Source organism: Vombatus ursinus, unplaced genomic scaffold (assembly GCF_900497805.2).
Source record: "Vombatus ursinus unplaced genomic scaffold, bare-nosed wombat genome assembly UNPS02014833.1, whole genome shotgun sequence".
Classification (NCBI taxonomy): Eukaryota; Metazoa; Chordata; class Mammalia; order Diprotodontia; family Vombatidae; genus Vombatus; species Vombatus ursinus.
This window is the reverse complement of record NW_020954611.1, coordinates 9,079,458-9,102,450: the sequence shown is the minus strand read 5'-3', so window position 1 is coordinate 9,102,450 and position 22,993 is coordinate 9,079,458. Positions and strand designations below refer to the sequence as shown.

The 22,993-nt window shown below is 41.5% G+C and overlaps 1 protein-coding gene across 1 annotated transcript in view; it reads left to right on the top strand.

The window, feature by feature from the left end:
- Positions 1-15,975: 15,975 nt before the first annotated feature.
- IDE (insulin degrading enzyme) overlaps positions 15,976-22,993 on the top strand; it is a 111,235-nt gene continuing 104,217 nt past the window's right edge. Inside the window, exon 1 of the mRNA XM_027839809.1 lies at positions 15,976-16,104. Coding sequence (XP_027695610.1) covers positions 16,007-16,104 — 98 coding nt within the window. The 5' untranslated portion in view covers positions 15,976-16,006. The remainder of the gene's footprint in view (positions 16,105-22,993) is intronic.

Below are 22,993 nucleotides of genomic sequence, written 5' to 3'. Positions count from 1 at the left end.
GTTCACGCGCCACGATTTGAATCTTGGATGTGGGATTTCTCCGGACCAATCACGAGGGCCCCGCGCTCAATGCGCCATGGGAAACTGATTTAAATTAAAGGGACCGACCCAGGTTACAGACCGCAGCCGTGAAGACAAACGGGTGTAGGAGAGGAACTTTTTTTTAAGGCAATGTAAGCCAATTGCATCGTTGTGCTTTGCGATGCTTACTGTGAGAGACTCCTGGAAGCGAAGAGAAACCCAAGTGAGCCAGACCTCCCCCCCAGGCTCCAAGCATTTTTCTCTTTTTACTACAAGCCCCAGGGATCAGTGCGGCAACTAGCGGGAAGTTGAGCAATTCCTGAGTCTTTCTCCCCCTGCCTACAGACACCGGCCTGCACTGCGCGCCCCCGGATTTCCGCTTCCTTTGTCTCGTCTTCCGGATCCTGGGGCTGCTGTTTTGGATTTATGGTGTGGGCAGTCCCAAAGCCAAGGATGAGGTGGCTTATCTTGAAGCTGCGGGGCGGCGCTTGGTTGCTGGACTTGGACCTCCTAATCGGAGGGCGTTCGTTTGCGCCGCGGATCTATTGTCTGTCCCCTTACAAATCCTCCGCAGAAGGTTCCAACAGACGTCTGGGCTTCCAGAAGAGAGAATCTCCTTACCCCGCCCCCCTTTTCTCAGCCTCATTAATGTAAAATTCCTGCCTGTCCGGCCAGTGCCTTCCTCCACTTGGCTGTAATTGCGGGAGAATCACTGTGGTGATCTATAGATCTGTGATCTATATCCAGCCTCAGTTTCTTCTCTGAGCTCAGTCCTGCATCACCAACTATCTAGTGGCTGTTTCCAACTGAAGGCCCAATGGGCGTCATCTCCCCCACCGCCCCGACTTGTTGTTTCTGATCCGGACCATCTTCCCGTCTCCCAGGTTTGCAACTTCAGGGTCCTTCTTGACGAATCCTCTCTTCAGCCTTCTTCTCCAATGAGTTAACAGAATACTCCTTGCCCCTCAATGCCACTTCTAGACCCTCTCTCTTTAACCATCTCTCAGCAACGTCTCTCCATTTGAGGTTCACTTTATCCAAGTTTTTCATCACATTGAAATTCTGATAGCTGTTACTTATCTGCTACACTTGCCCTCATTTCTTGGTGAGTCCAGTACCTATCTCACAGTCTACCTTTCCACCCCAAATTCTGCCTTTATTCCAGGGAATTGTATGTTGTAATGTTACCTCACACATACTAACATTCCAGTATTTCAGTCTTCTCAACTCCCCTCGACCTATTCCTCCGTTCTATCTTAAGAAAGGAATGGCCATAGGAATGATCTTGCTTATCACCCACTCGTTTCAATTCCATGATCAAGAATTCTGAAATCTCTCTGAGAGTAACCTTTTTCCTCCTAGACTTATCCCAACTCATGGCAACTCCTCAAACCCAAGATATACTCACCTCCCTCCCCTATATTTACCCCTTACTTAACCCATTCAACTCTACTTTATTCTCTACTCTGGAATTCCCTGTCCTGGAGATATTCCGGCCAAACCCCAACTTTGCAGTAATATCACTATTTTCCTCCTCTGCTTAAACTCTTGCTCTGGAATGAAGTTGGAGGAAGCAATGAAACTAGAATGAAAATAGAATAACAAATTTATGTTAACTAATCCTCAATAGACTCTCACTGCAGCAAGACAATCCTTTTATTTCTCTTTTGTTTTCTACCCACTCACTGTAGCAGATATTCCAGATCTCCTCTCCTCAAGACTACTGCAGAATTCCCTTTCTCCCACCTCCTCAGCTGAGGACCTTACCCATACAGTTACAAAGAAAAAAAAAATCAAGGCCATACAATTTGACTCTATTTTCCATCCTCTTTATCTTATAACCCCTTGACATCCCCCATTCTTTATGCCTCACTCCAGGCTCTATTGCAGAAGTGGTCCTTGCCAAGGCTAATCTGGCTAATACGTGTCCCTTGATCCCATCACCTCCCCATATTCTATAGCAGATTACCCCCACTATTATCTCTTTAATTTCCATTATCTCCCTATTAGTTTCTCTTTTTTTGTTTTGTTTTTTTCTTTCTAGTGGTTTTTCCTTTTTGTTTTGATTCTTCTTTCACAACATAACTGATGTGGAAATGTGTTTAACATGTACATGTATAATCTATATCAGATTGCTGTCTTGGGGAGGGGGTAGGGAAGGGAGGGAGGGAAAAAATTTGGAACTCAAAATTTTACAGAAATGAATATTGAAAACTATCTTTACATATATTTATAAAATACTATTAAGTGAGAAAAACATTTTTAAAAATTCTGTCTGTTAATTTCTTGGGGCAACTAGGTGGTAGATCAAGCACCCAGCCTAGAGTCAGGAAGACATGCATTCAAATGTGACCTCAGACACTTACTAGCTGTGTGAACTTGGGCAAGTCGCTTAATGCCTCAGTTTCCTCAAAATCTGTAAAATAAGGTAAAGAAGGAATTGGCAAACCACTCCAGTGTCTTTGTCAAGAAAACCCCAAATGGGGTCACAAAGAGACAGACACAACTGAACAACAACAAAAATTAGTTTCTTCCCTGCTGCCCACAGACATGCCCATATCTTCCTAAACCTTAAAGAAAACCCTCAATATATTCTACCATCCCTCCTAGCTATGATCCTGTCTCTTCTTTCTTTCTTAGCCAAAATATTTGAAAAATCTATCAGCATTCATTACCTTCTTTTCTCATCTATTCTAAACTGCAATCTGGTAGCCAACTTCATCACTCAACTAAAACTGCTTTCTTCAAAGTGGTCTCTTAATTGCCAAATCTGGTGATTTTTTTTTTCTCAGTACTCATCCTTCTCTACCTCCCTACAGCATTTAAGACAATTGACCACATTCTCCTCTTGAATGCTCTCTCATCTCTGGATTTTCATGATGGTTTACCTTCAGACTCCCAACATTTTAACTGGCTGTCCTCCATGCCTAGAATGTTCTCCCTCTTCATCTCTGAATCTTGTCTTCTCTTGCTTCTTTGAAGTCCCAGCTAAAATCCAGTTTCCTAAAGGAAGCCCTTCCCAATTCCTTTTTAGTGCCTACCCTCTGTTGATTATCTCCAGCATAATTGTTTGCATGTTGTCACCTCGATTAGACTGTGAACTCTTTGAGAATAGGGAATTTCTTTTACCTTTCTTTGTATCCCAGACACATAGTAGGTGCTTAATAAATGCTTATTGACTGACTGACTTCTCTTGGTTCCCCTCCTATTAGTCTAACCATTCCTTCTCCATTTCCTTGGCTGGATCTTTGTTCATGTTAGATCTTCAAGACTCTGCTGGACCTTTTCATTTCTCTTTATACTCTCTCACTTGGTGACTTAGCAGTTCCTGTGGGTTCAATTAAAATCTATGCAAATGACTCACATCTCTATGAACAGCCAGTCTCTTCCCTGAGCTCCAGTCCTACTTCACCAATTGCCTATTGGATATTTTGAACTGGCTGTCTGAGAAACATATCAAACTCAACAAGCCCCAAACTGAAATTATTATTTTTCCTCCCCAAACCATTTCTTTTTAAAACTTCCCTGTTTCTGTTGAGGGCTCCACCATCTGAAAAGTTACCCAGAATCATAATCTCATTGTCATCCTTGACTTCACAGTCTCACTCATCTCATATAACCAATAAGTTGCCAGATAGTGTCATTTCTCTCTCCATAACTCTAGGATATCTTTCCTTCTCCCCATTCACATAGATGCCACCCTAGTTCAGTTCCTCATTACTTCTTGACTGCACTACTGTAATAGCCTTCTACTTGGTCTTCCTGCAGCCAGCTTCTTGGATTTCTAATTCATACTCTACATAGTTGATGGTCTTAAATCAATATTCTTTTTTTTTTTTTTTTTTTTTGCTTAGGCAATTGGGGTTAATTGACTTGCCCAGGGTCACATAGCTAGTAAGTATCAAGTGTCTGAGGTTGGGTTTGAACTCAGGTCCTCCAGACTCCCAGGCTAGAGGCTCTATCCACTGTGTCACCTAGCTGCCCCTTAAATCAATATTCTTTTTTTTTTTTTAAGTGACTTGCCCAGGGTCACACAGCTAGTGTCAAGGGTTTGGTCTGAGGCTGGATTTGAACTCAGGTCCTCCTGACTTCAGGGCCAGTGCTCTATCCACTGCGCCACCTAGCTGCCCCTTAATTCAGTATTCTTAAAGCACAGATCTAACCATGTCACTGCCCTGCTCCAAAGGCTCCAGTGGCTCCTTCTTCTCTCTAGGATAAAATACAAAGATCTATTTGGTTTTATGAAATCTATAATTAACCTAGCTCCAGTCTGCTTTGCTTGCCTTATTTCAGATTACTATCACACTCATATGCACAAACTCTATGTTCTAACCAAACTGGCCTATTTGCAGTTCCCCTTACATGACATTCCATAGCCTCTCTTGTAAGCCTTTATACATCCTGGGCCCTATGTCTAGAATTCTTTCCTCTTCACTCTTGCCTCTTGGAATACCTAGCTGCTTTCAAAATTCATCTCCCTCCTTTCCTGATTCACCCAGTTGTTAGTGTTCCTTCCTATTTCCCAAATTACTCTGTATCAACTCCATATACATCTGATATTTAATTTTCTATGTACATGTTGTTTTCCCCCAATAAAATGTCAGCTCCTTGAGGGCAAGGACTGTTTTGTTTTGTTTTTTGCTCTCTCTATCCCTAGCACTTCATGAAATGCCTACCATACATTGATATGGTTTCAAAATCCTTCTTTAATCCTTAATAGCTGGGTGTCCCTGGGCAGTTAGGTGGCAAAGTGGATACAGTGCCTGGCCTAGAGTCAGGAAGAACTGAATTCAAATCCATCCTTGACACTTACTAGCTGTCTGAGCCTCAGCAAATCACTTAATCCTGTTTTCCTCAGTTTCCTCATCTGTAAAATGAGCTAGAGGAGGAAACCCCAAACCATTTCAGAATCTTTGCCAAGAAAACTCCAAATAGGGTCACAAAGAGTCAAACGTGACTGAACAATGACAAAAGTTGTGTGTCTATAGGCAAGTGACTTGAGCCTTAGCTTCCTCATTGTTATCAGTGATCTCTTAATTGCCAAATCAAATTGCTTTTTAAAAACCCTCATTCTTCTTGACCTCTGTGCAGCCTATGACACAGCTGATTATCCTCTTTTGTATTCTTTCCTCTCTAGGTGTTTTTAGCCAAGGTTCTCTCTTGGTTCCCCTCCTATCTGACCATACCTTCTCAGTTTTCTTTTCTGGAACTACCTCCAGGTCAAACTCATTAAAAATTGGTGTTCCCCAGAGCTCTGTCCTGGGTTCTCTTCTCTTCTCCCTTGATATATTTCACTTGGTGATGTCATTAGCTCCCATGGTTTCAATTATCATCTCTGTGCCAATGATTCTCAGATCTACTTATCCAGCCCTAATATCTCTTCTGATCTTTAGTCTCAGATCTCCAACTTTCTTTTCAGCATCTCAAACTAGATGTCCAATAGACGTCTTAAACACAACATGTCCAAAATGGAATTCATTTCCCTCCCCAATTGCTCCCCTTTTCCTAACTTCTCTATTACTATGGAAGGCACCCTCATCTGTCCAGTCATCCAGGCTTGCAACCTAGTGTCATTCTGTACTTCTTTCTCTCACTCCTCCCCCTTCCCCATATCTGATGATTTGCCAAGTCCTGTTGATTCTACTTTGTAGAATTTCTCATATAGGCTCTTTCTTTCTGGTGTAGGCCTTTATCACTTCACTCCTGGACTATTACAATAGCCTGCTGGTTGGTCTCCCTGCCTCAAGTTTCACCCCGCTCTGGTCCATCCGCTGATGTTGTTGTTCAGTCATTCAGTTGTGTCCAACTCTTCATGTCCTCCTTAGGGACCATACTGTCCATGGGGCTATCTTGGCAAAGATACTGGAGTGGTTTGCCATTTCCTTTTGCAATTCCACCCTCTATTCTGCTGCCAAATTGATCTTCCTTAAGCACAAGTCTTTTTGTGTCATCGTCCTATTCAATAAATTTTGATGGCTCCCTATTTACCCCTGGAATCAAATATGAAATTCTTCCTTTGGCATTTAAAGCCCTTTAGAACCTGGTCCCTTCCTATCTTTCCAGATTTTTTTTTTTAAGGTACCTTGTTCCCTTCCATCTACTCTTTGATCCAAGACATAAGACACTCAATCTCCAAACTCCTGTCATTTTCATTGGCTATTCCCCATGCCTGGAATTCTCTCCCTCCTCATCTCCACCTCCTAGATTCCTTCAGGTCCTACTAAAATCTTGTCTTCTACAAGATGCCTTTCCTGATTCCACTTAATTTTAGTGCCTTTCCTGTGAGAATACCGTCACTTTGTCCTGTATGTAGTTTGTGTGTATATAATTGCATGCTGTTTCCCTCATTAAAATGTGAAGTCCTTGAGGGCAGGGACTATTTTTACCTGTCTTTGTGATACTGTGGATAGAGCACTGAACCTAGAAACAGAAAGATTTTAGTTCAGACCTGGCCTTAGACACTTACTAGCTGTGTGACCATGGGCAAGTCACTTAACTTTTGTCTACCTGTTTCCTCAACTGTAAAATGGGGATAACAAGCACCTACTTCTCAAGGGTATGGAGAGGATCAAATGAGCTAATAATTGTAAAGTACTTAGCATAATGCCTGGCACATAGTAAGCATTGAATAAATGTTCCCTTCTCCTTTCCCTCATATCTCCAGCACTTAGGACAGTGCCTAGCACAAAGTAATGCTTTTTGACCTGCCTCTATTTGACTTATTACCTGTAAAATAGAAATAATATTTGTATTACTGCCCTTAGGGGAATTATGACGAAAGTACGAAGCTATATAAATGAGTTCACCTGCTATATGCTGCCAGAGAGAGAAATAGAAAATAATAATTGACATCATAGTCCCTGCCCTGAAATATGTAATAGTACACAGTAATAGGAGAGGCAGCATGATCAAAAAGACATTCAGTTCCTGCCTGTGATCCATATATCTGAGGCACCTGAGGCAAGTCAATTTAACCTCTTGATACCATGGCAACTCTCTAAGACTCTAACTCTCAGAACCAATGCCAATCTGCATTAGCAGGAGGTAATTACCTTACTGGGAGCTCCCTACACTGATGAAGTCACAGTTTCAAACAAAAAATATTATAACTATAATGCAAAATAGAATATGCGAATATAAGGTGCTATATGAGATATGGGCATTTGTAAAAAAAAAAAAAACACTTTGGTACTTTAAGGATCTATGTTTTTATCAGTGCAATCATTTCCTACCCACTTCACCAGCATAGAATACCCTCTGAAGGCTCAGAACTCCTTCTGGGGATCCAAGTATAGGGTAATTCTATTCTTTGTGCTCTTGATCCTATTCTCTATTGTCTCTTTAAAATATCTTCTTTCTACCTCCCTAATTTTCAATCCCTCCCTAAGCCACTGGTCCCTCCCTAATATTTGCAAACATGCCTTAAATTAGGAGCTCCTTGAGAATAGGAACTGTCTTTTGACTCTTTTTGTATCTCCTATGCTTCACACAGTTCCTAGCACATTCCTAGCACAGTTCCTAGCAGATACTTGCTTAAGAAATGTTTATTGAGTTACTGAATGACCAACTAGATCTCCCCCATTGGAAAAAAAAAACCTTCCCTTGGAAGCAGGTAAATGGGAAAAATCTTTGTTGCAAGTTTCTCTGACAAAGGTCTCATTTTCAAGATGTATAGTGAACCAATTTAAATATATAACAGCCATTCCCCAATTTATAAATGATCAAAGGATACGAATAGGCAGTTTTTAGAAGAAGAAAATCAGGTTATCAATAACGTAAGAAAAAACACTACTATTTAGAGAAATTCTACCTTTCACACATCAGATTGACCAAAAAGAGAGAATGACAGAAGATGGAGGGGCTATAGGAAAACAGGTACATTCACTCATTGTTGGTACAGCTGTCAAGTGGTAAACAATTTGGAACTATTTCCAAAATGTTATTAAATTGTGTGTACACATGAACTAAGCAATATCCCTACCAGATCTCTAAAGAGATAAAAGAAAGAGAAAAAGGACTCACATGTACAAAAATATTTACAGCAGCTCTTTTGTGTTGTTAAAGAATTAGAAACTGATTGGGTGCTCATAAATTGGAGAGTGGCTGAACAAGTTATTTTATATGAAAGGGACAGAATAGTATTTTTCTGTAAGAAATGATGAAGGGCAGGGTTTCAGAGAAGCATGGAAAAACTTGTTTGAACCAATACAAAATAATGTGTGCAGAACCAGGAGGATAAGTTATACAATAACAATGATATTGTAAAGACAAAAAAATTCTGGAAGATGTGGGAACTCTGATGAATTCACTGACTAACTACATTTCCGCAATATTCTTTTTTCTTTTTCTTTTTGCTTTTTGGTGAGGCAATTGGACTTGCCCAGGGTCACACAGCTAGTAAGTGTCAAGTATCTGAGGTCAGATTTGAACTCAGGTTCTCCTGACTCCAGAGCTGGTGCTCTATCCACTGCACCACCTAGCTGCCCCCATTTCCACAATATTCATGATGAAATGTGCTACCAGAGGTGATGGACTCAGCAGATTGATACTTTTTTTGGGGTTTTTGACTTAGAATTTGTTTTAATTTACTATACATGTTTGTAATGGATTTTTCCCCTTCATTTCTCAATGGTGTGGACAGGATAGGAAGGAGAGTTGGGTCTTTATTTGAAAAGAAAACATTTTTTTTAATTTAAAAAGCATTTCTTTTAACCCTCAAGCTATTGTCTCATATCTGTACTTTCCACAAAAGGCATTTCCTAATTCTTCTCCACCCAATTTAGTGCTTCCCTCACACCCCCCCCATTATCTTGTATGCATTTTGTGTTGACTTGTCTATGTAGATGTTGTTTTCCCATTGTAGACCCCCTGAATGTCAAGGACTATTTTTTTTTGCCTTTGTATCCCCTCCCCCTAGCACAGTACCTGGCTGGAATGTAGTAGGCACTCAACTAATACTCAGTGAATTTAATTGGGGTTACAGATCATAATTTCTCAATATCTAAATGGATGGTCTTCCTGAGTACTGTGACCAAAAGCAATTTATCACCCAATGGCCAACACTGTGATGATAAACCTCTCCAAATCAGCAAGGCTGATCCTTGGACAATGGATATGTCATCCATTGGTGGATCTATACTTACCTTATCTCTGAAACCTTTCCAGCCTGGTTGGACTTGATAGAGCTTGTGTAGCATTGAGAGTGGAACTTTAGTGAAGAATATGCAAGACAACAGCTTTCATTTTTTGAACAATCTAGTTGACTGTCTTTAATGTTGCATATTCAATGTTCAATTTATTCAGTTTTACCTACAGTTCTAGCTTGACATGCTGTCTCAACTCTTTTGGGGGGGGGCGAGGCAAAGGGGTGAAGTGACTTGCCCAGGGCCACATAGCTACTAGTAAGTGTCAAGAGTCAGAGGCCAGATTTGAACTCCAATCTTCCTGAATCCAGAGCTGGTGCTCTCTCCACTGCACCATCTAGCTGCCCCTCTGTCTCAACTCTGGTGCTGATATTACTTTCATAAGAGTAAATCTACCTTTTTCATTGCGATTATAGGATTACTTCATTGTGGACCATGTGTTTTTCACCAGACTTTTAAGAGCTTGCAAGCTCACCATATAAATGATTACATAATATTTTCAGCCTCTTCAGGCTTCCTTCTTCAACTGTTCACTTCTTTAGTTAATGACAGAGGAGCAAGTTCTTCCAAATACCTTTTTCTTTACTGCTAGTATCATGTTAGGATCTGTCACTTTGTGTCAGTGGATACAGCATCAGCACGTGTATGTAAACTAAACAGAGACAAGGTGCTTCTATTATTTTTTTTTAAAGAATGTGAACTTTGAACTAATTTTCTGTTGTATCCTTTGCAATTATTATTCTCTTTGTTACCAAGCTTCTCTCCTTTTTTCACACCTCTTTCACACTCCCATCTTAGGGAAAACCTAGCTCTTCCCTTTCTCTTCCTCTCACCCCCACCCCAACCACTATTTTTGGCAACCTTCTCCAGTACTGGATGCATTTTTTTTAAATAGCTCCCAACACCTTGAGTCAGGAGGATAAGTAAACTTATTCCTCATAAAGAATATTCCTTATTCTGCCTCTTCCAGACACTCTCCTGTAGTTATCAGTCAGTAACCATGTCTCATGTGAAGTTTACTCCATCTGCCTATATTCCCCCTGTCCAGATCCTGGCTGCAGTTATCTCTCAGTCTCTAGGTTATTCTCCTTTCTGTCTCAATGAGTTCAGTACTTGGTTCACAGGCTTCCTCTTCAATCGACCCCTGCCCTTATACATAGGAAGTTATATAGATGATCTATCAAAAATCTTGGCCTCTTAGTTCATCAACTTCAACATCTGCTGTGACCTTTACTCTGCCTCATCAACGTACAGGAATGTGCATTATCTTTGATGTCACCACTACCCATAATTGTTCTATAAACCATGATCCAGAACTCTGAAATTCTTAATATAACATCCTGTACTTTCATCTCGCCCAATGCCTTAGTTCTAAATGTATTCTTCATTGTGTGACCTATACATCATCTCCTACCTTCTTCCAAATCCATCACCCTGATTCTGGCTTCACTTTCTTTCTTTCCTTCCTTCTTTTTTTTTTTTTCAATGTTCACTGGAGTTCCTCACCATTGAATTCCTTGTCCCCTTTTCCTTTCATTGCTCATGTCTTGCTAAGCAGCGTTAGGTTATCATCACTATATCCACACTACTTCTCCTTCTCCCTCCCCGCCCCAACACAACTGGGGTTATATAATGAATCATATTTGTTGATTCCCCTATGAATTTATTTTATCCAATCTCAACTGGGCCCTCATTGCTGCAAAATCATCCTTTTAATTCTTCCTTAATTAGCTCTCTATTGCATACCTCAAAGTGGCTGCTCAAAACTCTTCTCCCTTATAGGCATTTATTTTCATTTACTGCCTCCTTCCTCTCTCTTGAGATAAATTAAGGCCATCAGTCATGAGCTTTCTCTTCTTTTTTCTCTACACCTCAAAACTCCTCTATAGAATCCTCACATCTCTCTTTTGCTTCCGTCTCTGACAAAGAGAAGGATGGTCTTTCTCTTTGCCAAGACTAACACCTGTAGTTATGCAATTGATTCAATCCCTCCCACCTTCCCTGGAAGCTAGCCCCTTTGGTCATTCCAGATTTCTCTGATCAGCAATTTCTTCCTATCTACTGGCACATTCTCTACTGTCTACAAATATGCCCAGACCTCCTCCATCCTTAAATAACCATTAACTTGAACCTGCTATTCATTCCTTCAAGCTAATGTCATATCCTTTATGAACTCCTAGAATAAGCTGCTTTACTTCCTCAATTTTTCACCTGCTTCTCCTTTTAAAAATTTTTTTCCTTTTATATTATGAACTTAACATACGTTTTTAATATATAAAGACCAGAAAAGAATAGCATATGAAATTATGAATTTGTTATATTGGCTTTTTTAAAAAAAGCATATATTAAATTTAGCATGATAGAAACAAAGTGGCCTTGCTTGTCGGTGTCCCCTTCTAAACTTCATTGTTTTCTTTTGTGTATTTCTAAAAATATTTTTGCTATGCTTTACTTTCTTTTCTTTTTTTCATTGCCATCACTACCTACCAACCCCTCCTCCCAAAAAAAGAAGCCTTCTCTTGTAATAAATAAGTACAGTCAAGCAAAACAAATCCACATATGGGTCCTGTCTGAAAATATCTCAATTTGCAACTCTAGGCTACCTCTTCCAACAGGTGAGACGCATGCCACATTATCATTTTTTTTGAAGGCATATTTGATCATTCCTTTGATCAGAGGTCTTAAGTCTTTCAAAGTTGTTTTCCTTTACATTATTCTGGTCATTATATAAATTGTTCTTCTGATTCTGCTCACTTTACATCATTTCATGCGTGTCTTCTCAAGTTCTCTGAATCCATCATATTCATCATTTCTTATAACTCAATAATATTCCATTACATTTGTATATCATTTATTAAGTCATCCTACAATTGATGAAACATTTGGTTTCCAGTTGTTTGTTATCACAAAGGAGTTGCCACAAATATTTTTGTGCATATGGTTCCTTTCTCCTCTGACCTTTTTTGAGGTATAAACAGTAGTGATTAATCTCGGTCAATATTGAAAATTTAATCACTTTTGGAGTATAGTTATAGAATGCTTTTCAGAATGGTAGAAAAATTCACACCTCTATTGATATTATATGAGGGGTAGCTGTCCTCTCATAGCCCCTTCCTGCATTGTATTTGCTTGTTAGGTTATTGAATTTTCTCATCCATTCATCTATTCATTTACTGTGTAGTTCACTTTTATTAATAGAGCTAATAATATCCCAGTTATAGTAAAATTTTCACATAGCAACCATTTAGGAAATGCTTTGATCATATGAATTGAATGAAAGTGAAATTTCATTCATTAAGATTGAAAGTCAGAATTACAGAATGTTTTTCAAAAGAACCAAACTCAGGGGCAGCTAGGTGGTGCAGTGGATAGAGCACCAGCCCTGAAGTCAGGAGGACCTGAGTTCAAATCCAGCCTCAGACCAAACACTTGACTCTTACTAGCTGTGTGACCCTGGCCAAGTCACTTAACCCCAATTGCCAAAAAAACCCAAAAACAAAACCCAAAAGAAGCAAACTCAACAACTGTCTTTACAATTAGTTTTATTGATGCCATTTCTTTTTTATGACCACAGTAAATTCCCTATATACAAACCCTACCTCCTCCAAATCAGCGAGTCTTCCCTGGTAACAAAGAAAAACAGTTAAACAATACCAATTAACATCGCAACCACTTCCGATAGCATATACAACATTCTACACTCAATCTCCTACCTTTCCAAGGAAGAGAGGGAGATGTATTTTTCATATCTCTTCTAGAGCTAAAATAAGTCATTATAATTACCCTGTATACACCTTCATTTTGGAATTCTTTTAATTTACAATATTGTAGTTTGGTCATGTTATGAGTGAGAAACAGATAGACAGCTCAAATGATATTAGTTACTCTGAGATATGAAGGAATGAGGGGAGTCCCTAGGGAATTAGGTGGATTCTGTGAGGAGGATTTATGCAGAGCTATAGATAAGAATCAGAGGCAGGGAATAATTGCAACTGACATGAAAGGAGGGAGTAAAGTCATGTGAATTAAATCATAGATCCATCAAAGTATTTGGGATGCATTTGATATTTACACTCAGATATCTGTCTGTCTGTCTATCTATCTATCTATCTGACCTCCCTACACTATGTTGAGGATAGATTACATTACCCTTCAAGTTACTTTGGGCTAAGCATCACTGTCCTCTGGATCAGAACTTTTGAGCAGAAAGAAATCTTGGCTAAAAAAATCCTGGATGATGAGATTCGAGGAAGACGGTAGAAACCTCAGAACTTCCCTTCTTTTTAGTTACTACTAGAAGACAACACAAGAGGTGAGAAAATCAACAAGGCTAGTAAGAGCTATGAAGATTTTTCTATTGCTATTCAAAACAAGCACTTACTTGAAAGTGAACTACTAAATTACTATCATCATTTTTTCATCTGGATGATTAGTCAATTGAAATCATGCAGAATATCCCAATATATTTATATTAAATCACTTCCTTACTTAAAATATTCAGAAAGGTTGCAGTAAAGTATCCTAATGGAGTCTTGCTCTAAAATGCTTATTCCATATAATGTGGGGTGCTGAGCTGAAGGTGTTTTTACATTTGCAAGGGTGTATGCTGTAGCTGTGGAGCCTCCCTATAACTCTAGCCTCAGGATCCATGCCATAAGACTGCCTTATAAGTGAAACTGCATTATAATAAAGTCTTTTTGGCACTTCTGTAATGAAATTCCCTTGGACAGAGTCCAGGATGGCTCTACCTTACAATGAAATCAGATGTATAGTGAAGAACATAATGGCTATAATGGCTGGTTTCCAGTGGAGCTTCAGCAGTAAAAATCTGCCTTTTTACTCCTCTTGTTCCACTTCTGAAATATCCTCCCTCCCTCTCTTGACTGTTGAATTCTTACCATCTTGTAAACCAAACTTAAATGCTACCTCCTTCATGAAGCCTTTCCTGATTGACAAGGACCTTTCTCCTTGGACTTCACTTTTTTTTGGGTTAATTTTACAGTACACATATGTAATATTGTAGGATTTGGGAAGGTAATTCTATGATGCACTTATGTTGTGTTTTATAATTGAATTTGTGTTTTATTTCATTGTTGTTCAATAGTCCCCAACTCTTGGTAACCCTATTTGGGGTCTTCTTGGCAAAGATACTGAAGTGGTTTGCCATTGAGGCAAACAGGGTTAAGTGAATTGTCCAAGGTCACGTAGCTAGTAAGTGTCTAAGGCCAGATTTCAACTGGGAAAAAGGACTCTTCCTGACTCCTGGCCTGGCACTCTATCTACTGCACCACCTGGCTGCCCCTTTTATCCTCTTAATAAACTGTAAATTTCATGAAGGCTAAAACTGTCTTAGTTAAACTTTTAACTCCTCTCCCAGCACTGTGCCTGGCACATGCATATGTACACACAGCAGGCACTTAATACTGTTGTTGTTTGTCCTTCCTTCTCCAAGAGGACCATGACATTAGGAAGGTGATGCCGTAACTTGCAAGTGAACTGGATTTAAGTGAGAGAAGGCTGTGTAAAGTCACCAGCCTCACTCTCTCCTCTGGAGCCATCTGACTCTCTCTTCAAGGAGCTCCCTTCTTTACCCAGGGAAACAGCCAGCTATAGATCAGGACAACTGAAGATGGCCCCAGATGGAGTGGGAGACCTTGACCTTTTTAAGCTAAGTTCTTTCCTAGGTTTGACTGAGACAATGTCCATTCTGTGATCAAGGGTAGATAAGAAATGAGGCAAAGAATGGCCTCTTTTATCTAGTCCAAAAAAAAAAAATCATCCTGGGAGGTGAAGACCCTCAGGGTTTCTGGCCAAAAGAGAAACAATTACCATTTACACTCATTCTGAGCCATCAGGGCCCAAACAAGGACAGAGTGAGGCTTGGGCTGGGACCTATTATTGGCCATTCAATGAGAGCCAGAGTAATTTGGGTCGAGAATGACAGACAAACATCAATCTGTGAGCAGCAGAAGCTGCCCCACTGGGGACCCAACTGGCTAGTTCCAGTTGGGCAATGTAGCTCGCTCCTTCCTCTCCCTCTGTCCACACAGGGTATCATACCCTTACCTGCAGGTGCCTGCCCTGCAGGCAAGGAATGTAAATTTTCATCGCTGAAGCCTGGCTGGGTATCTTGGGGATTATGGGCTAGATGTCTTTCTTAAGGACCGTGCCTCAAACCCAAATCAGGCACTTAATGTTTGGCTGAAGGAACCCAGCACCTGCTGAGTACTCTTACAGCCAGCCCTCGCACCCCCTTCCACCCTAGAGGGAGCCAGTGGGCTGCTACCTGGGTTGACAACCGCGGACTAATTGGGACAGCCCGCATGCGGGACCAAACCTGGTGATTGGTTTTCAGCGCGGATGTCGACCGCTCCCCAATCCAACACCTTCACCGCGGTGGGTCCACACCAGCCAATGGGAGCGTCTCTGCAAATACACATTCTGCTTGTTTGAGAGTGTCCATCAGCTGCTGTCCCGCAAATAACCCGCGTCTGCCCCCGAGCCCTCCCTCCGCTGGGTTCCGCCTGTTCCTCAGCAACCCCTGAGACAGAACGGACCCTACCGTGCGCCTCCCCGCCGAGCCCGACCGGCTGACTCGCTCGCTCGCGCCCCTTCCCCCGTCCCCCCCCCCGCAGCCGCGCCGCGCCCCTCGGGGTTACGGCTGAGCTTCTCCTCCTCCCCCTCCGCCGCTGCCGCCTCCTCCGCCGCGCTCGCGCCTGGCCCGGGGCGGAGTGGGGGGGAGGGGTGGCGCGAGCTGCCCGACTGAGCATGCTCAGTGGGCTGGGCCAGCTCCGGGCGCAACGAGGAAGCGTTTCCAGTGCTCCTGGCGGTGGAGCTGGGGTATGCGGTACGGACTAGCGTGGCGGCTGCTGCACCCCGCGCTCGGCACGACCTTCCTCCCTGTCCTTACAGCTCGCCTCTGCGGGGAGCATCTTTCAGGGTAAGTGGGCGGCCCGGCGGGACCGCAGCGCCGGGGCCCGCGGGGGAGGCCGGCTGGGGTCTGGGGCTGCAGCTCCCGGGGAGATTCCGCAGCCCCCACCCCGCGGCTCCCGCCGCTTGGCCCCCGGGCTCCCGAGGCGGCCGGCCGGCCGCAGTCCTTCTCGGGCGCCCGGCCCGGGGCAAACCCGAGGAGCCCGGGCCTGGCGGGAGGGCAGCGGGCAGGGCGAGCCTGGGAGGGCCCTGCCGGGCTGGGCAGAGTGGAGGGCACGGATCCGCCGCCTGTGTGACCTAGGGTCGCCGCGGGGACTATGTCACAAGGCCGGTGAGGGGAGGCCGAGAAGTGCCGCGCTGTGGCGGGCAGCAAAGTGCGGCGACCGGGGTGGCGGGGGTCGGGCCAAGTTATGCCCCCCGGTGGGACCGGGTCCGGCCGCGGGAAGAAAAGCCTCCACTGACGGAATCTGACTTTTCCCAGGGGAAGAGAACCTGAGCAGAGCAGGTAGGGAGGAGGAGCAGGAGGAGGAGGAGGAGGAGGAGCAGGAGCGAGAGGAGGAGGAGCAGGAGCGGCCGGAGCTGCAGCAGCTGCGGCTGGGCCGGGGCCAGGAGGACCAGCGAGGCCGGCCAGGCGCCCGGCGCTCCGCCCGCGCCGCTCCTTCGCGGCTTCGCCGGACCTTTGCCTTCCCCAACTCCTGACTCCCGGTTCGCTCCGTAGTCTTGTAGGCTTTCTGGTCTGGAAGAGCCCTTAAAGGGCATCCCCAAGCCCTCCCCAGTTTGCGGAGGAGGAGTGGGAGGGTTTGAGTCACCCAGGAACAGCGTGCTCTGTTGGGAATAGAAGGTGGTCTTGGGTTTTGCTATTGTCCATCATATTATACCAAAAAGTTGTGGGTTTTTTTGGTGGTTCTTTATAGACACCTTAGAGCATTAAGTGTTTCACCAACAGCTGTTGGAAAACATAGGTAGGCTTCTGCATTTGTGTAAGACGCGTTCTCCAGGATTTCATCAATTATCATACACCTACTGTGGGGAGGTAGTGAATAGTGTATACAGTGTGGAAAGGAGCACTGGATCTGGGGTCAGAGAGTGTGGGTTTATGTACCACTTCTGTGCTTGATATGTGGGCAAATCACTCAGTCTCTCCAGGCTTCATTATCCTCATTTGTAAAATGTGGGCTTTGGACTGGAGTCTTTTAAGGACTCTTCCAGCTCTAAGATCTTACTGTCACATGACCCTGAGTGCAAAACATCGTACTTAAGCTCTGTGAGAAATTACGGACAAGCGTAAGACTTACTTTGCTTGGTGATGGGGAGAAGATGACAAAATGATTAAGGCAACATTGATGCCAGGGAGTAATAAGCCAGTTAAGCACTGCAGGATTTCAGAAATGGTCGGGAGGCATCAAGAAAGAAGTGGGATTTGAGTTTGCCCTTTAAGTGAAAGAAAAGTGGGATTCAGACAAATGGAGAAGGGTTTTACTAGTATGGAATGTCATTGGGAGACTAGACAGTGTTCCTCGAGTGAAGTTATTCATTCAACAAGCATATATTAAGTCTCTATTATGTTCCAGATAACTGTTCTAGTCTCTGTGGATACAAAGACCTTGAACAAGCCTCTGCTCTCATAATCTTTTATCTTCGGAGATAAGATGTACATATATAAATAGGTACAAAATAAAATACAAGGTAAGTTTATAGGGGGAGGTCGTGTAGTTGAGAGAGTTCAGAAAAGGCTTTATGTAGAACAGAGGTGTCAAACACTAGGCCTGTAGCCCACATTAAAATGTAATTAGGAAATATTTAATAAAATAAATAAGAATACAATAAAATATAGATAATATTGTATTTTAAAAGTAAGTCAATATGCAGTCAGCAGGGATTCTTACATATTGTTTAGTGGCCCCCATTTCTATCCGAGTGTCACACCACCAGTAGAGAAGATAGCATTTGAGCATAGTTTTGGAGATTCTAAGAGGTGGAGGTGAGAAAGAAATATGTTATTGGCATGGGGGACAGCTAATGCATAGGTGAGGAAACTGGAGATATGAAGAGTTTATTGTGTGTGAGGATCAGTTTGGCTGGACCGTGCAATAGTAAGTATATAGTGGGAGTGTAATGAATATTGTGAAGGATTTAAAAGCCCTTGCTTCTTGTGCAGAAGTAGTTGGATCAAGAAAATGAAGAGCTTAAATGCTTAGCAGGACAGTTTGTTCTTTATCTTAGAGGCAACTATGAAGGTTGTGGGACGTGGAAATGGTTCGGAAAGAATGGTATTTTTGGAAAATTCATCTGGTAACATTGTGGAAGAGTTATTGAAGTGGATAGGAGGAGTCTGGAGGGCACTTACATGAAGATTTTCCTGTTATTTTTTGTCAGTCTGTTTTGACATCTCCAACCCATGTACTGCTCTAGAGCTTTGGTGTTTGTACAAGTCACTTGGCAAGTAATATTGAATTGCCATGTGGCATCTTTTATTCTTTTACTCTTCATGTATTAATGTTACATCTCTACAACTACGCCAGAGATTTATTGAGGGAGAGACCATATCTTATACTTTATTTCTGTATGGGCAGTACACACAGCACTTTGCACATAATATGTTCTCATGATAAATATTAATGAGAGGAAAAATCTTTAGAACTTGATTTTGCAACTCTGAGGTGAGTTTTTTATGCTCATCGTATCTGCAGATGCTGCAACAGATCCTTTTATCATTTTTTTTAAAGTTATGAAAGAAGAGAGTACATTTTTATTTTTTCTCCATGGCTGCTTGAACAATGTTTAGTGCGTTATCAGTCAGCAGATTAAAAAATTTAGTTAGATTTTTTACAAAGCACATGTTGTTCTTTAGTCACCTCATTGTAGCAGTGCACACTTCTTTCCCTTTTGGTAACGTATTCTTTGTTCATGGTAAAATTACATTGTACTTAAATTTAAATGTTACTGTAAATGTTCAGATTACTCTGAAAAGTCAACCTAGCATTCTTTATCTGTTTTCTTACATGAAAATTGCAACTATAAAATATTTGGTATTCAGATTCTTTAAGTTAAAATTTTCAGGTTTCCTTTTTTTTGTGAGTGAGGCTGTACTTTGGAAGTATTTTGGCAGTTCTGCAAGGGTTAAAGAGCAAGATGAAGAGGGGGTGTGTGTGTGAGAGAGAGAGAGAGAGAGATCTCCATTTTCTTCTTACCTTTGCTGACTGACATTTTGGCAGTTTATCTTTTGTCTACCATATCAAGAGATTGGTTACATAAGTGTATTTCATAAAACTTAATGCTTAAGAACAGCTAAGTGGGGCAGTTAATAGAGTGCCAGGCCTGAAGTCAGGAAGACTCCTCTTCCTGAGTTCAAATCTGTCCTTAAAACACTTAATAGCTGTGTGATCATGGGTAAGTCACTTAACTTTGCCTCAGTTTCCTCATCTGTAAAATGAGCCGGAAAAGGAAATGGCAAACCACTCCAGTATCTCTGCCAAGAAAACACCACATGGGCTCACAAAGAGTCAGACATGACTAAAAAATGACAGACCAGCAACAAATATGTTTGAGTTTCAAATTTTGAAGTTTATTGTATCTTTTCTCTTTCTGGTAGGGTGGACAGGTTTCAGACTTAAGTTAGGAAGCTATCGGTTCAAATTCCACCTCAGATACCTAGTAGCTGTGTCCCTGGGCAACTCACTCAGTGTCTCTGGGCCTCAGTTTCTTTATCTGTAAAATGAGAGTGTTGAACTATTCCATAACTCCTAATGTCTCTTCCAACTCTAAATTTATAATTCTTTGATATATATCTTCATGGGTTGAAAGAGTGAGATGCTGGGAATGGCTTGTGCTTGGAAGGAGCAAATAGTTGCCTTTTACTCTCCATTAGAGGTGTCATACTTGGAGCTCTGGGGCCACAGGGGGCCACTCCCAAAACTTACTCTTATAGGAATCAGGTTAAAATGTCATTGGGAAATGTTTAATAAAATAAATAAAAATATAATACAACATAGATAATGTTAATTTGTGGTTTTCTAAGCCAATAAGTGTCTTCAAGGATGATTCTATTTGAATTTGAGGACACTGCTGTACATAGTATTAATGGAAGAAGTGAAGTTCAGAATGTAGAATTCTTCATATCCCAGGGCTCAATCCCAAATGCCTAAAATAGGAGTGAAAGAGGCCAATGAGCCTTATCTTTAAGATGGTTTTTGTGGATAGCTGATTTGGGATTTTATAACATACTTTATGTAGAGGTTCCCATCTGTGTTTTACTCAAGGTGATAGCAATCCTATTTTATTAATCACTGTGGGACACTGAGGAGTCTGAGCTTTAGGTCGCATCTTTAGGGTGAGAAAAGAGTATTAGAATAAACCAAATTGTGATTGTAAGCACAGTCCAGATCTAGCAGGGAGAAATGTTAGTGGTCATTTGACAAGTACTTTCCAATGGCACATGAACTAAGGTTTGTAAAACACCTGGGACTTCTAAGATGTACCCACTAGTCTCAGTCAGTCAGCAAACATTTATTGAAAGCATTTTGTGTGCTAGGCACTGAACTAAATACATACACACACACACACACACACACACATGCACATATATACATTATATACACACACATATACATAAATATATGTGTGTGTGTGTATCTATCCATCTATATCTATATCTATCTGTCTATATGTCTACAAAGGCAAAAGACAGTCCCTGCTCTCAAGGAACTCAGTTTAATGAAGCAGGAGAAAACATGCAAACAACTAGGTACAAATAAGATATATGCAGGATAAATTGGAGATAATCAACAGAGGGAAGGCACTAGAATTAAGGGGGATCCAGAAAAGCTTCTTGTAGAAGGTTAGATTTTAGCTGGAACTGGAAGGAAACCAGGAGACATGGATGAAAAGGGAGAGCATTTCTAAATTACTATTGATTAGAGAAATGCAAATCAAAACAACTCTGAGGTACCACATTACACCTATCAGATTGGCTAACATGACAAAACAAGAAAATGATAAATGTTAGAGAAGATGTGGGAAAATTGGAACATTAATGCATTGTTGGTGAAGCTGTAAATTGATCCAACCATTTTGGAGAGCAATTTGGAACTATGCCTAAAGGGCTATAAAAATGTGCATACTCTTTGACCCAGCAATAGTACTTCTAGGGCTGTATCCAAAAGAGATCATAAAAATGGGAAAAGGACCCACATGTACAAAAATATTTATAGCAGCTCTTTCTGTGGTGGCAAAGAATTGGAAATTGAGGGGATGCCCATCAATTGGGGAATGGCTGAACAAGTTGTGGTATATGAATGTAATGTAATACTATTGTGCTATAAGAAATGATGAGCAAGTGGACTTCAGAAAAAGCTGGAAAGGCTTGTATGGATTGATGCTGAGTGAAGTCAGCAGAACAAGGAGAATGTTGTACACAGTAACAGCCACATTGTGTGATGACTAACTTTGATAGACTCAACTCTTCTCAGCAATGCAAGGATCTAAGACAACTCCAAAAGACTCATGGCGGAAAATGCTGTCCAAATCCAGAGAAAGAACTATGGAATTTGAATGCAGATCGAAGCATACTGTTAGCTCTCTCTCTCTCCCTTTTTTTTTCTTCTGTTTTGTTTCTTCTTTCTTGTGGTTCCTCCTATTGGTTCTAATTCTTCTTTACAACATGACTAGTATGAAAATATGTTTAGTAGGAACATATATGTAGAGCCTATATCAGATTGCACACCTTCTTGGGGAGGGAGGTGGAGAGGGGAGGGAGAAAAAATTAAAAACTCAAAAGCTTATGGAAGTGAATGTTGAAAACTAAAAATAAAGGGAAAGAGCATCAATAAAAAGGAAAAAAGTTAAAAAAAAAAAAGAAAAGGAGGGCATTCTAGGCTTGTGGGACCACCAGTGAAAATGCCTTCAGGTTTCAAAATTAGAAATTTGGATGCATCTTAAAATAGTAGTTTAATGCTTAATTCTTCCAGGTTTAGATTCCCTTGAGGAGGAGAGAAATTAGGAGATATCAGGATTTCAAGGTAGACTAAGTTTATGAAGGTTACTTGGGTGTGCCCTTGCCCAAATTCCCTTTTATCAGTTTCTTAACTTGCAACTTGAATTTTAGAGCAAGTTAAGATTTAGATAGTTCCTCCCAGCAGTTCTGTGAGGTTGATAGTTAAAAGGATTTTTCCCATTTGACAAATCAAGTACAAGGGTTAGGGAGGTCAAATGCCCTGCCCAGGCATATTGGCAGGTCAGATTCTAATGATCAACTGAACTTAGTAATTCTTAATAATGCTTGTTTGTTTGGTTAGCACAGTGCCTTGCACATAATAAACAAATGCTAGATGACTAACTGAATTATTTGAACTTAATCATAGACTGTTGTGTGTTATTTGTCTCCATGCCGGCAGGACTGACATGCTTTTTTTCTTTTTCCTGTATTGCCTCCAACTGGACTATCAGTTCCACAGGGTTAGCCTTTGTCTGGGAAGACCTGACATTGACGTTCACTGACGTTTTACCTGAACCAGTTAGTTAACATCTCAGGCTCCAAGCAACTCTCAGACTCAGAAGTTGTAGAGCTGGTGCCCACCTACTTTGGTATAGGGAGTTCATTCATCTGAGGTTCCTCATAGGAATGAAATCCTAGGTCTGGTTTCCCTTTTCCATTCCCATCCCCATCCACCCTACTCCCAAAATGATCAGTTTACAGAAGGGCAGTTTAAGGAATTACACTGGTATATGTGAAATGTTAAAAGGAGATAGTATGATAAGATTTAGAATCACAGAACCAGAGTTCCAATCCTATTTGTTGCCTTTTGCTACTTTTGTGACCTTGAGCAAGTTAACTTCTCTGAGCCTCAGTTTTCTAATCTGCAAAATGAAGAAGGTCCTTCTAGCTCTAAATCTATGATCTT